Below are 13,004 nucleotides of genomic sequence, written 5' to 3'. Positions count from 1 at the left end.
ACGTGATGTCAGAGGGGAGCCGAGACTGGCACGAGCAGGAGGTGGAAGATGCTGTTCACACTAGTGAATTTTCAAGAGATATGTTAGGCAGGGGTGGGGTGTCCTACCTTAGGGGCTGGATGCGGGGGGGGGGGGCACTCATTTTGGGTGTGTGTGGCATAGCCCCCCACAAGAGGTCAGGTGCTTCCGTGAACGATTGAATTGGCTGTCATGAATCGTCCTAGATCCCATCCTTCCTTCTGACATACTCCAGCCTATGTGGAAACAGAGGTTGCGTCAGAAGGAAGATTGTGGGACTACTATGAGCAGTGTGTATCAGTCATGCCTGCTGGTGAAGATCTGCTCTTTAAAAGGTACACAGGAGGGGAGAGGTGGTATGACTTTTTAGCTGACAGGGCTTGGGGATCCCTGCCAGCCACATTAGAGGTATGCTGCTCCTGGATGGGCCTGAATCCAAAGTGGGTGGGACTTGGCCCGGGCCCACTCATGGCTCCACCACTGGTATGAATAAGGAATGTCTGATGAATGAATTAATTCAGAAACAAAGCTTAGTATGCTTTTTTCCCTTTTTTTTCTCTTTTATGTATGCACTTATCTATTTTCTCATCTTGTTACGGTGCACCAACCTCTTTCAGTTTTTCAGGCTCATGTAAAGCATAGTATGCTTGGTGAAAAGATCATGTGCTCAATATTCAAAGCAAGTTCTGCTACCCAAAAAGTAGCACTGCTGAGGCCATCCTACCAGAGTGAGCAAGGGTTGCGATATTCAGCTGGCTTTGCTTTTTCCAGTTAATTGGGCTGAATATTGCCAATATCCGGATAGTGCCAGTGGTTTTTGCTGAGTTCAGATAGTGTGAGCCAATATCTGGATACAAATGCTAAATCTACTAATTTAATTCAATCGTGGCAGTATAAAAAAAATTTTTTTTTTAATAGTTGGCCGTCCCAACTGAATATTAACATGCATATTTCCTTTATAAGTTTTGTGATGGTATGGATCACCAGGGGTCTGCAATCAATAGTTTGGGGAACCAGTGATTCACAACACACAAGAAGTAGGTTAAACCCTGACCCTGACTTAAGATATATGAAATCTCAGGCAAGGTTTTTGACTTGGCCTCTTGATTTGTGTGGAGGCAACTGGCCTGGCTGTGCCTGCAGACTTACTGACTTTAAAACTAGATCTAGACAGAGGGACCAGGTTCCCCTTGCATTGGCTTGTCAGCCTGTGCTAAATCAAATACTTGTTTAAAATTCCCAATAAGAGGCATTTCTCTTCTGTCGCATATAATTAGGGAAATTTTAAGTGTCAGTGTACAGTACATGGTTCTGTGAACTGCTTATTATGTAATATTATCAATAATTGGTCCAAGCTTTTAACAGTAATAAAATGTGGCTGTTTCTTTTCTTTCTACTGTTGCATTGTCAGTTATCACTTCTTCGTCGACCAGGGAATACACAGTGGAATTTGCTGAGGGTAGTTCTCAGACCTACACCTATCAGTGGAAGCAGACCATGTCTTTCCAAGAATGCATATACGATACTGTACAAAATACAATTCCTGCTACTCAGCAGCTTTCAGTGGATCGCATTTTTGTCTTGTATAACCAAGAAGAAAAAATTCTACGATATGCAATGAGCAACTCGATTGGCCCAATCAGTGGTATGTATTGTGGTATTCATTTAAACTCAAATAGCTATAAGAGAAATGTAATTACTTTTTTCTGATCCTAACAAGCTATGAATGTTCTTCTATTGATTTACATAAAGGTAGAAGCATTCCTTTGGCAGACTGACCCTTCTTAAACAGGGTCAGATGCCACATTTTCCAATTTGGCTACACCAGCGGCAGTAGAAAGTGGGCATTACTAGATTTTGGTGATGGAGGAAGATCTTGGGGGCCTGGAGGAAGGGTTGGAGGGTGGAGAGTGCCACTAGACCAGACATGGGCAACTCCAGTCCTCGAGGACCAGACTCCAATTGGGTTTTCAAGATTTCCCCAATGAATATGCATTGAAAGCAATGAATGCAAATAGATTTCTTGCATATTCGTTTGGGAAATCCTGAAAACCCGATTGGATTCCGGCCCTTGAGGACCGGAGTTGCCCATGTCTGCAGTAGACACTAGGGAATAATTTTTAAAGTAGTTGAGGGGGTGGTCTGGAGAAGACATGCTAGACAACAGAGAATTTAAAAAAAAAATAAAATTGGGGGATGGGAGTCAAGTCAGAAGGGAGGGTGGGGGCTGCTTGACTACCAGGGATAGGAGCTGATGGGGTTTGGGGCACTGTTCTGGAAGAAATGCATTTGTTTCTTTTTCTCTGGGGTTGGACTGCATGCAGAGTCTTGCATCTTAGGGTTTGTTTGTATATATTAGTACTTTTAATTTTTGGTCCCGTATTTGCATGGGGTTACTGGTTTTCTGGTAGGAATGAATGTTGAGAAGCATACAGTGTGTTTTGTATAGTTTAATTTTGTGGTTAACCATTTTGTGGTGTTAATAAGATTATATTGTGTGTGTGTGTATATATGAAAAATGAATGGAAAAAATGGTGTTACAATTAGTACTAGTATGGGGGCGGGGTCTGGGATGGAGATTGGGCAGAGATGGGTGGGGTCTGGCCCACGACTTAGCCCAGTGTTTTTCAACTGCCAGTCTGCGGACCGGTGCCAGTCCACAAAATAATTATTTTATTTCCGCCGGCCCATAGGTGTCAAAAGGTTGAAGAACACTGGAGTAGACCTGAGTAGGACACTTTGGGTCTTATGGCTCAGGAATGATGAGAACAACTCGATCATTTATTCCAATATTTGAGAGTCTGGCAAGGAGGCAATGGTGATTGATGGTATTGAAGGCGGCATTGAGATCTAGAAGGACCAGTAGCCCATCTTTCCCTTTGTCGTCAATAATGTCTGCTAAGACCATTTCTGTGTTATAAAATTTTCTGAATCCAGATTGTTAAGGGGGAGAGGGTGTTTTGTCTGTCGCCGAAGGCAAGGAGTTGTGATAGTACAGTCTTTTCAAGGATCTTGGAGATGAAAGGAAGGTTGAAGAATGGTTTGTAATTGTCTGTATTGTTGTATTGGAGATGAAAGGAAGGTTGAAGAATGGTTTGTAATTGTCTGTTTTGTTGTATTGTGTCCCACCAAATTGTATTGCAGTGCACCATTAATAGCATCCTGTACTATACTAAATTGTGTCTATTTAAATTGCATTTTAAGTCACCTTAAACCTATTTAGGTATAGTGCGACTCAAGAATCTCAGATTAGATTAAATTAGATTAGATTCAACTGACTGATTGATTAAAAGTGGATTTAGCACCACATTGGTAGCAGCTTTCAGTTTGTATAAATCTTTTACGTTCAAAACCGGGTGCAGATTCTGGTGCCAAATGCTATTCTATAAACGGTGCCCAACTTGGAGTATCATTTATAGAATAGTGCTTAGTGTTCGTTTTATTCAGCACCATATACAGAATTTAGCCCTATATGTATAGCTGTATGGTTTAATATAGGATTTTTAAAATTTCTGGCCTATATGAAATTGTTTATCTATAGAGTCATTCCATGTCAAGTGGACCAATACTGAAAACCGCCCACGTTCGACCCCCTTGAAATCCAACCACATTTTACAGGGGTGTTGTCTAGGGTCTCAAATGAAACTCTGCAAAAATTTTTGGATCTATCTCAATTTGGTCAGGAGCTAGTCGTGAAGATTATGACAAGTGTATAATTTTACACTAAGACCACATATTTATCAGTTATTTATCCACTGTCTGAAAGACGTTCCTAATACTCAGATAATACCATATAAATTTCTAAGCTTTATTAAAGACAAAAAAGAAAAGTGCAAAAACCACACTATTTAAAGTGCGCATATATATTGACAAAGATCAGGAAATCGCAAAAATTCAACTTTTAACTCAGTTTCTTGCACATGGGTTTTGAAAGTCTGCTCAATGTTTGCCAAAATAGCTTGTGGATAAGTGTACCATGAGGTACTTCCAAGATTTGCAATATGAGTTTTTACAGTCAAGTGAAGCTGAAGATATGACCATCCAAAAATATGGCTTTATGCATTTATGCAAATTTTCACTGTTATATGGTATTATCGGACTATTGGGAATGTCTTTCAGACAGTGGATAAATAACTGATAAATAAGTGGTCTCAGTGTATAATACACTTGTCATGATCTTCACGACTAGTGGCAGTGGGTATCTTTGAAGCTTTAATTCTCACCAAAGAAAGGTCGGGTCCAAGATGAAACAGGATCGCTTCTGTAGCAAAAAACATGCTCTTTCAAATGATATAAAAAACAAAACAAAAAACTCCTACACATTAGAGATATTTGAATCAGAAAAAATGAAAATTTGCATAAATGCATAAAGCCATATTTTTGAATGGTCATATCTTCAGCTTCACTTCACTGTAAATGCGCATATTGCAAATCTTGGAAGTACTTCATGGTACATGTCTGCTGGTAAAGTTGTACCCTCAGCTGACTTACCTACCAGCAGCAGTATGGAGCCAAACTTTGCCAAAAATTTTCATTTGTGAATTTTTTTGCCTCCTTTTGTTGACCTGTAGAAATGGAAGCACGTTCACAAAAGATTTCAAACTTGGCACAGAAACTTGCCCCAAGGTGTTGTACCAAACTACAAAATTTCAGACTCCTAGATAGTTTCCTTCTGCTGCAATGCTTAAGCAAAGTTGGCGTTTTAGGTCACACGAGGTATGGGAGTGGATCGATTGTTTTTGTTCAACCACCCCTAGCTCCTGACCAAATTGAGATAGATCCAAAACATTTTGCAGAGTTTCATTTGAGACCCTAGACAACACCCCTATAAAATTTGGTTGGATTCAAGAGGGTCGAACGTGGGCTCCTGGTCCACTTGACATGGAATGACCCTATAGGAATATCTTTCTTAGCTATAGGAATAGGATGGTTGCTGCTATATGTACTGTATATTTAGATAGAATGCTCTTGTTACATCCTGGTGGTCAAAATGTGACAGTGAAACAGAATTTTTATCCGTTTATAATCACTAGTGGAGATAAAAAAAAGAAACTGTAAATGTGCTGCTGAATATATTAATAAACTTAGCAGCCCTTTAGGAAGATTTCCTGCTAAGGATGGGATTGATTTGACTCTAATGATATCAACAGAATTGTAGAACTTTATTGAATGCAGTTACAAGGCATTACAAGGACATTTCATTGCAGCATCTTGGTTTTCGGTATTTGCCCTTGTCTAGTCCTCCAAGACCATAATAGACTCGAGAGAAGCAGTAAAAGGGTCAGACAGCTGAGGCATCAGAACTTTCCTAGGTTCCTTCAGTACCCTCAGATGTATGCCATCTGGCCCCTTCACTTTGTCCACTTTTAGTTTAGCTAGCTCCTCATGAGCTGAGGCCTTGGAAAATCATTCTGGGTCTACCACACTTCCATTCCTATTAGTTTGCCTTTTGTAGTCCTAGCCCCAGCCCTTCATCTGTGAACACAGAACAGAAATATTTGTTAAGCAATTCCATCTTATTTTCTTCACAATGCCATTTTTGCTTTTCCTCCTATTGTATATCTAAAAAACATCTCGTCCCCCCATTTTACTGAATTGGATATTTTTTCTATTTATCTCTTTCCTTTCCTGACTATTTTACTAGCTTCTCTTAGTTTTTCCAGATATCGTTGCCTGACTTCTTCTTCTTTCTGCAATCTTTTGCAATTTATGAAGGCTAACCTCTTTTTCCTTACCTTTTCAGCTACTACTTTCGAGTCTAATGTCGTGTGTTTTAGCCCTTGTCAGGAAGGTGAAATAACAAGATTTTCTGTTTTCTACTAGATGGTTCTACTGAGACAAATCGCAATCCTTGCTACATCGGCACTCATGGTTGTGACACCAATGCAGCATGCCGCCCTGGACAAGGAAATAAGTTCACCTGCGAATGCACAGCAGGCTTCCGGGGAAATGGAATCACCTGTTTTGGTATGTCAACATTTCAACCTGCCCAATGTATCCGCTATACTGAAACTGGTATAGGAAATGCATATGTATAGGCTGCCTGTTCCAGTCAGGTAGATGGGGTATATTGTGTCAGCTGACATTTTTGTTTACTAAAAATTGGAAGACGAGACCTCCAGGAAAGGAAATGGTGCCCTGGGGGAAAATTTACCCCATATATTCAGTATGTTATTTTTTATTTTGTCCACCTTCCTGTTGACAGTGGGCGTTGGACAACTAGTTGAAAAGATTCTAAAATATTCCCAGAAGTTTTATTCTCCTTTCACGCTAAAAAGATGGGTTTTAAGGCAGAAAACTCTTAGTGGAATTTGTTCTTGGTTGCATTTTGTGGGCAGGGATTGGACTGATTTCTGGAAGAGATCTACTGAAGGGAAACCATGACAGTCAAGAGTGGAAAGACTTCGCTAGAAAAAATTGTTTCACTAAAATTAGCATCACTGCGGTATCCTAATCTTAATCAATGGCAACATGCCTTTTACAGCATTAAAAAAAATGAATCACAAAATGTCTTAAGAAACAAGTCAATAGATTGAGGTCAGACTTTATTCTAACATACTTTATTCTTCTTTAACTGTCTAGGTGGTTTGGGAACCACAACAGGAGAGCCTAGATTAAGATGCTAGGAAAGTGCCTATTTAAAACCTGCTTTATAAAGAAAAGTAAACTTTTAATTTTCTTTATAGAATATTAATGTATATGGCTGAAAATTTACCTATATGAAAGACATGAATGCTTAAACCAGCCATAGAACTGATTGTGCGTGCTGGTATGTTATGCAGATTATAAGATTGTATAAAGTACGTAGGTATAAGAACATAAGAAGTTGCCTCTGCTGGGTCAGACCAGAGGTCCATCGCGCCCAGCAGTCTGCGCCCAGCGGTCTGCACCCGCGGCGGCCCATCAAGTCCATGACCTGTAAGGTTTTCTTGATTTAGCCCTAGCCCCCCTTATTTTTCTATTTATACTCTTTCTATACCCTACCTACCTCTCTCTGTACCCCTCAATCCCCCTAACCTTCAGGAATCTATCCAATCCCTCTTTGAATCCTCATAGTGTACTCTGCCCGATCACCTCATCCGGGAGCGCGTTCCATGTGTCCACAACCCTCTGAGTGAAGAAAAACCTCCTGGCATTGGTTCTAAACCTTATCTATGTGCCCACCCACAAAGTATCAACATCATATCTAGGCAAGCTACCAAATGGTGATATTGTTTCAAGCATTACAGTGTGAATATGATTATTCTACATTGGGTTACTTTAATGAAGGCAGCATTCTTTGGTGTTTGGTGTTCAAGGTCAGGTCATGCTTTTAGGATAAGTCCTGTATATTTATAATTTGAGGCCATTTCTACTAGAGGTCTGCTCTAGATATGTTCATGGTTTGCAACTTCCATCATCCCAAAGATTTTAGGTTGTTATAAACTTGATCAGTGTTTCTCAGGTGCTGGACCAGTTCTGTAGAATAAGATTTCAGGGGAGCTGAAGAGTCTGATGATATGTCTTTCCATTGATGACTGAAAACTTGGCTTTTTGCAGCATATTATGGACTTCTAGGATTTTTTATTGATGGGGGGGGGGAAGGAGGGAGTTTCTTTTTATACTGTGTGATGTAAATTGTACTTGCTTTGTTTATTTTTAATTATGGTAACCTGCTCTGTATAGTCTCAGAGCTGAAAACACAGGCTAAAATAATTTATATTCAATTCCACTGGTCTCTGACTTAAGTGCCGTCTCAGCTTGCAGCTAGCTGTTTTGCAGGGTTACTCTCTTTCCTTTATGGATTTCTATTTTAAGCTTGTCTTGCACCATCTTTGCTTCCAGTGAGCAAAGCTACAGTAACAGGGGTATGGTATATTTTTCTCACCATACGTACAGGGCTCCTTTTATGAAGGTGCGCTAGTGATTTTAGCACACGCACCGGATTAGTGTGCGCAAGCCGTAAATCTACCGCCTGCTTAAAAGGAGGAAGTAGCGGCTAGCGTGCGTGGCAATTTAGTGCACGCTATTCCGTGCGTTAAGGCCCAAGTGCACCTTCGTAAAAGGAGCCCACAGTGTAGGATATTTATTGAAGGACATTTATATGAATGAAACTGCTGCCTTCTGTCCTTCTCTACATTGTGTACATTGTTGATGACAAGCCCTGATCCTGTTACCTACCTATCAGATGATGCTTAGCTAATGTTGCATTGCCCAATGAAGGGAATTTGGTATCTGAAAGTGCCATCACAAATATGATAGGTTAGTCCAGGAAAGAGTTATTGCCTCTAACTTGTTTGCTTAATTTTATTGAAAGATGGAAAAAAAATCCATGATTTCTTGAGGGAATCTTGTTTAAGGTATTAGTTTGTTGTAGAATTTGCTTTTGTGCCTTTCATTCACAAACAGCAAAGTGATTTATAAATAAAAGCAATGAATTGTTAAGAGCTAAGAACTCCAATGAATTGGTATCAGAAGCAAAGGTAGGGATGGGGGCTACAATCAGAAGAAGGAGAAACAAAGATGAGGTAAATAAAACCACCTGTTTATACCCAGCCCAGTGAAATGCAGTATATAATCCAGTATTTATAACAGATCCATTATTATCCCAGGACAAGCAGGCAGCATATTCTCAACAGTGGGTGACGTCACCGACGGAGCCCTGCAGCGGACATCCTCGAAAGCAGACTTGCTTGAAGATCATTGTAAGAGCTTCCGAGTGCTGCACTATGCATGTGCGAGTGCCTTCCCGCTCGAGTTAGGGCGCTTCTCCTGTGAGGTACTTCAGTTCAACGTTTTCTGTGGAGCCGAGAAGTTCTCTTTCAGCTCTGCAGCCTTCGTTGCCTTCTCTCACCGTGACTTTTTATTATTTTTATTATTAAGTCGCTGTGCTCGTGTTTCTCTTTGGTTTCTTTTGTAAAAAAAAGCCCCAACTTATTTCTGGTTTTTGTTTTTTCTTCCGGTCAGCGGCCTTTCGGCCTAGGCCTGGCCGCTCACCTCGTTCGATAAGTCGGACCTTGTTTTTTCTATGTCCCGGCCGTACCATGGACAAGTTTGGCCGCAGATTATACCAGAATTCCATGATGGCTAACAGAATTCTCAATTACAACTACATTTTCACGGCTTATTTTAATCATTTCCTCAAATTGATGCCTAAATTCTACCCGGCTCTTGAGGAACAAAGTCTTCCAGAATTCAAACAGATCATCAGAACTCTATCTCAACTTCGACTCTTCATGCTGCAAACCACATACGATACTTTTGAGCTCTCTTCTAGAGCTTCTGCCTTTGCAGTAGCCATGCGCCGTCTCGCCTGGCTCCGCATTGTTGATATGGATCCCAATCTGCAGGACCGTCTAGCGAACTTGCCTTGCCAGGGAAATGAACTCTTTGATGACTCTATTGAAGCTGCTACAAAGCGCCTCTCTGAATGAGCGCTCTTTTGCTTCCTTGATTTTGCCGAAGCCTAAGACTCCTCCTGCTTGGCCATACAAGCAACCACCACGTTGTTATCCCCAAAAAACTACACTAGCTTTCTCCAGGCCTCCGCCTAGAAGACCTCCACAGCAACAACGACAGCAGACTCAGACTCCTGCTGCGACTAAACCTGCTCAGTCTTTTTGACATTCCAGTCTGAGCATGCCAACTTCCCTGCATCCAAATTCTCTTCTGCCCATAGGAGGTTGTCTTCACCAATTTTATCACCAGTGGGAGATGATCACCTCAGATCTTTGGGTTATCAACATCCTTCGGGAGGGATACTCACTTCACTTTCTTCAGGTGCCTCCAGATCGCCCTCCAAGAGAGTGTCCTTCCAATTCGTCACAACTTCCCCTTCTTCTTCAGGAAGCTCAGGCTCTTCTTCGCCTTCGAGCTGTCGAGGAGGTTCCTCTGAACCAACGGGACATGGGCTTTTATTCCCATTATTTTCTGGTCTCAAAGAAGACTGGGGATTTGTGACCCATTCTGGACCTCAGAGCCTTCAACAAATTTCTAGTCAAAGAGAAGTTTCAGATGCTTTCTTTACCAACCTTATATTCCCTGATGGATCAGGGAGATTGGCTATGCTCTCTGGATCTCAAAAAGAGGCTTACACTCGTATCCCGATTCATCCAGCCTCTCACAAATATCTTTGATTCCGGGTGGGGAATCTTCATCTACAATACAGAGTTCTTCCTTTCAGACTCGACTCATCCCCCAGAGACTTCACAAAATGTCTGGTGGTGGTGGCTGCAGCCCTCCGTGCCTAGGGTCTTCAAGTTTTTCCATACTTGGACAACTGGCTCATCAAGGCCCCCTCTCAACAAGGGGTTATTGCAGTGACCCAACAGACTATTATGTTCCTCCAATGTCTAGGGTTCAAAGTCAACTTTCCAAAATCCCAGTTGACCCCATCTCAGTCTCTTCAGTTCATTGGGGCCACTCTGGACACTGTCCAACTCAGAGCGTTTCTACTTCCACCATGTCGGGATACCCTCATTCGCCTTTGCCATCAAGTGTCTCATCTCACATCAATTTTAGCAAGACAAATGATGGTTCTGCTTGGTCACATGGCTTCTACAGTTCACGTGACACCTTTTGCCAGACTTCACCTTCGCATACCTCAGTGGACCCTGGCATCTCAGTGGCAACAAGCTGCCGACCCGTTTTCTCAACAAATTACAGTAACTCCTTTGTTGAAGCAGTCTCTCCACTGGTGGATGCTCTCTTCCAATCTTTCCAAAGGTTTGTTGTTCCACACTCTCCCTCATCAGAAGGTTCTCACAACAGACTTGTCAACCTACGCATGGGGAGCCCATCTAAACGATCTCCGTACCCAACGTCATTGGTCTCCTGAGGACTATCTTTGTCACATCAATCTGTTGAAACTCAGAGCGATCTTCAATGCTCTCAAAGCTTTTCAACACCTTCTTCACGACCAGGTAGTCCTTGTCCGGGCGGACAACCAAGTCGCCATGTACTATGTCAACAAACAGGGAGGTAAGGAATCTCACTTCCTTTGTCAAGAAACTCTGAAGCTGTGAGATTGAACAATCCATCACAACATTTTTCTCAGAGCTGTCTACATTCAAGGTCAGCATAACTGTCTGGCGGACAAATTGAGTCGTCTTCTGCAACCACACGAAAGGACACTCAATTCCTTGCCTCTACATCAGGTGTTTGCTCGCTGGGGAACTCCTCAAATAGACCTCTTTGCCTCCCCCCTCAACAAGAAGCTGCCTCAGTTCTGCTCTCGAATATACTCTCCCCAGCGCCTCGAGGCAGAAAATCCTCCTGGATTGGACAGGTCAGTTTCTCTATGCCTTCCCTCCATTCCCTCTGATTCTCAAGACTCTTGTCAAACTCAAGACAGAACATGCCACCATGATTCTGATAGGTCCTTGGTGGCCCAGACAACTGTGGTACTTCCTTCTACTTCAGCTCAGCATCAGGGAGCCTCTACTTCTACCAGTTTTTCCCTCTCTGCTTACTCAGAGTCAAGGGTCCTTGCTACATCCCAACTTGCAGTCTCTAAACAGCTTGGTACCTTTCAACCTAACAGACTCTCTACAGTTCTCTCAGTCTGTACAGGATATTTTGGTAGCTTCCAGAAAGCCATCCACTAGGCAGTGTTATGGCCAGAAATGGATTAGATTTTCCACTTGGTGTTCTCGAAGCGAACCATCTCCAACTGGATGGCTGCTTGCATCTCTTTCTGCTATGCTCAGGCTGGTCTCCCTCTGCAGGGTCGAGTCACGGGCCACAGAGTTAGAGCAATGGCAGCGTCTGTAGCTTTCCTCAGATCAACTCCTATTGAGGAAATCTGCAAGGCTGCCACTTGGTCCTCGGTTCATACATGCACCTCTCATTACTGTCTGGATACTTTCTCCAGAAGGGATGGCCATTTTGGCCAATCTGTTTTGCAATATCTCTTTTCTTAACTTGCCAACTCTCCCTCCATCCCATTATGCTTAGTTTGGAGGTCACCCGCTGTTGAGAATATGCTGCCTCCTTGTCCTGGGATAAAGCATAGTTACTTACTGTAACAGTTGTTATCCAGGGACAGCAGGCAGATATTCTCACAACCCACCCTCCTCCCCTGGTTGGCTTCTTATCTCCTGGTTGGCTAGGTATCTGAACTGAGGTACCTCACAGGAGATGCGCGCCCTAACACATAGAAACATAGAAAGATGACGGCAGAAAAGGGCTATAGCCCACAAAATCTGCCCACTCTACTGACCCACCCCCGTTAAGTCTGAGTGCCAATGACCTAGATCCTTGACTCGACTTCCGTAGGGATCCCACATGGATGTCCCATTTATTCTTAAAGTCAAGCACACTGGTGGCTTCGATCACCTGCACTGGAAGCTTGTTCCAGTGATCCACCACTCTTTCCGTGAAGAAATACTTTCTGGTGTCCCCATTAAATTTCCCTCCTCTGAGTTTGAGCGGATGCCCTCTTGTGACCGAGGGGCCCTTGAGAAAGAAGACACGTCCTGTGATGTATTTAAATGTCTCAATCATGTCTCCCCTTTCCCTCTTCCAGAGTGTAGAACTGCAATTTGTTTAGTCTTTCTTCGTACGAGAGACCCTTGAGCCCGGAGATCATCCTAGTGGCCATCCGCTGAACCGACTCAGCTCTAAGCACGTCTTTACTGTAGTGTGGTCTCCAGAATTGCACACAGTATTCCAGATGAGGTCTCACCATGGTTCTGTACAGTGGCATTAGAACTTCAGGTTTCCGGCTGACGAAGCTTCTATTGATACATCCCATCATTTGCCTTGCCTTGGATGAGGCCTTCTCCACTTGTTTGGCAGCCTTCATGTCTGCACTGATGATTACTCCCAAATCTCGTTCTTCTGAAGTCCTAGCTAATGTTTCTCCATTTAAGGTGTAGGTTCTGCATGGATTTCCGCTACCGAGGTGCATGACCTTATATTTCTTAGCATTGAAGCCCAGCTGCCATGTCGAGGACCAGTTTTCTAATGTAAGCAGATTCTGCGTCATACTATCCTGCAAATTGCTT

At 42.6% G+C, this 13,004-nt stretch overlaps 1 protein-coding gene across 1 annotated transcript in view; it reads left to right on the top strand.

The window, feature by feature from the left end:
- Window positions 1-13,004, top strand: part of NID1 (nidogen 1) — a 165,637-nt gene that overhangs the window by 71,384 nt on the left and 81,249 nt on the right. The window contains exons 8-9 of the mRNA XM_033938047.1: window positions 1,430-1,663; window positions 5,842-5,985. Coding sequence (XP_033793938.1) covers window positions 1,430-1,663; window positions 5,842-5,985 — 378 coding nt within the window. The remainder of the gene's footprint in view (window positions 1-1,429; window positions 1,664-5,841; window positions 5,986-13,004) is intronic.

Source organism: Geotrypetes seraphini, chromosome 3, assembly GCF_902459505.1.
Source record: "Geotrypetes seraphini chromosome 3, aGeoSer1.1, whole genome shotgun sequence".
NCBI classification, from domain to species: Eukaryota; Metazoa; Chordata; class Amphibia; order Gymnophiona; family Dermophiidae; genus Geotrypetes; species Geotrypetes seraphini.
This window is presented reverse-complemented; position numbering and strand designations above follow the sequence as displayed.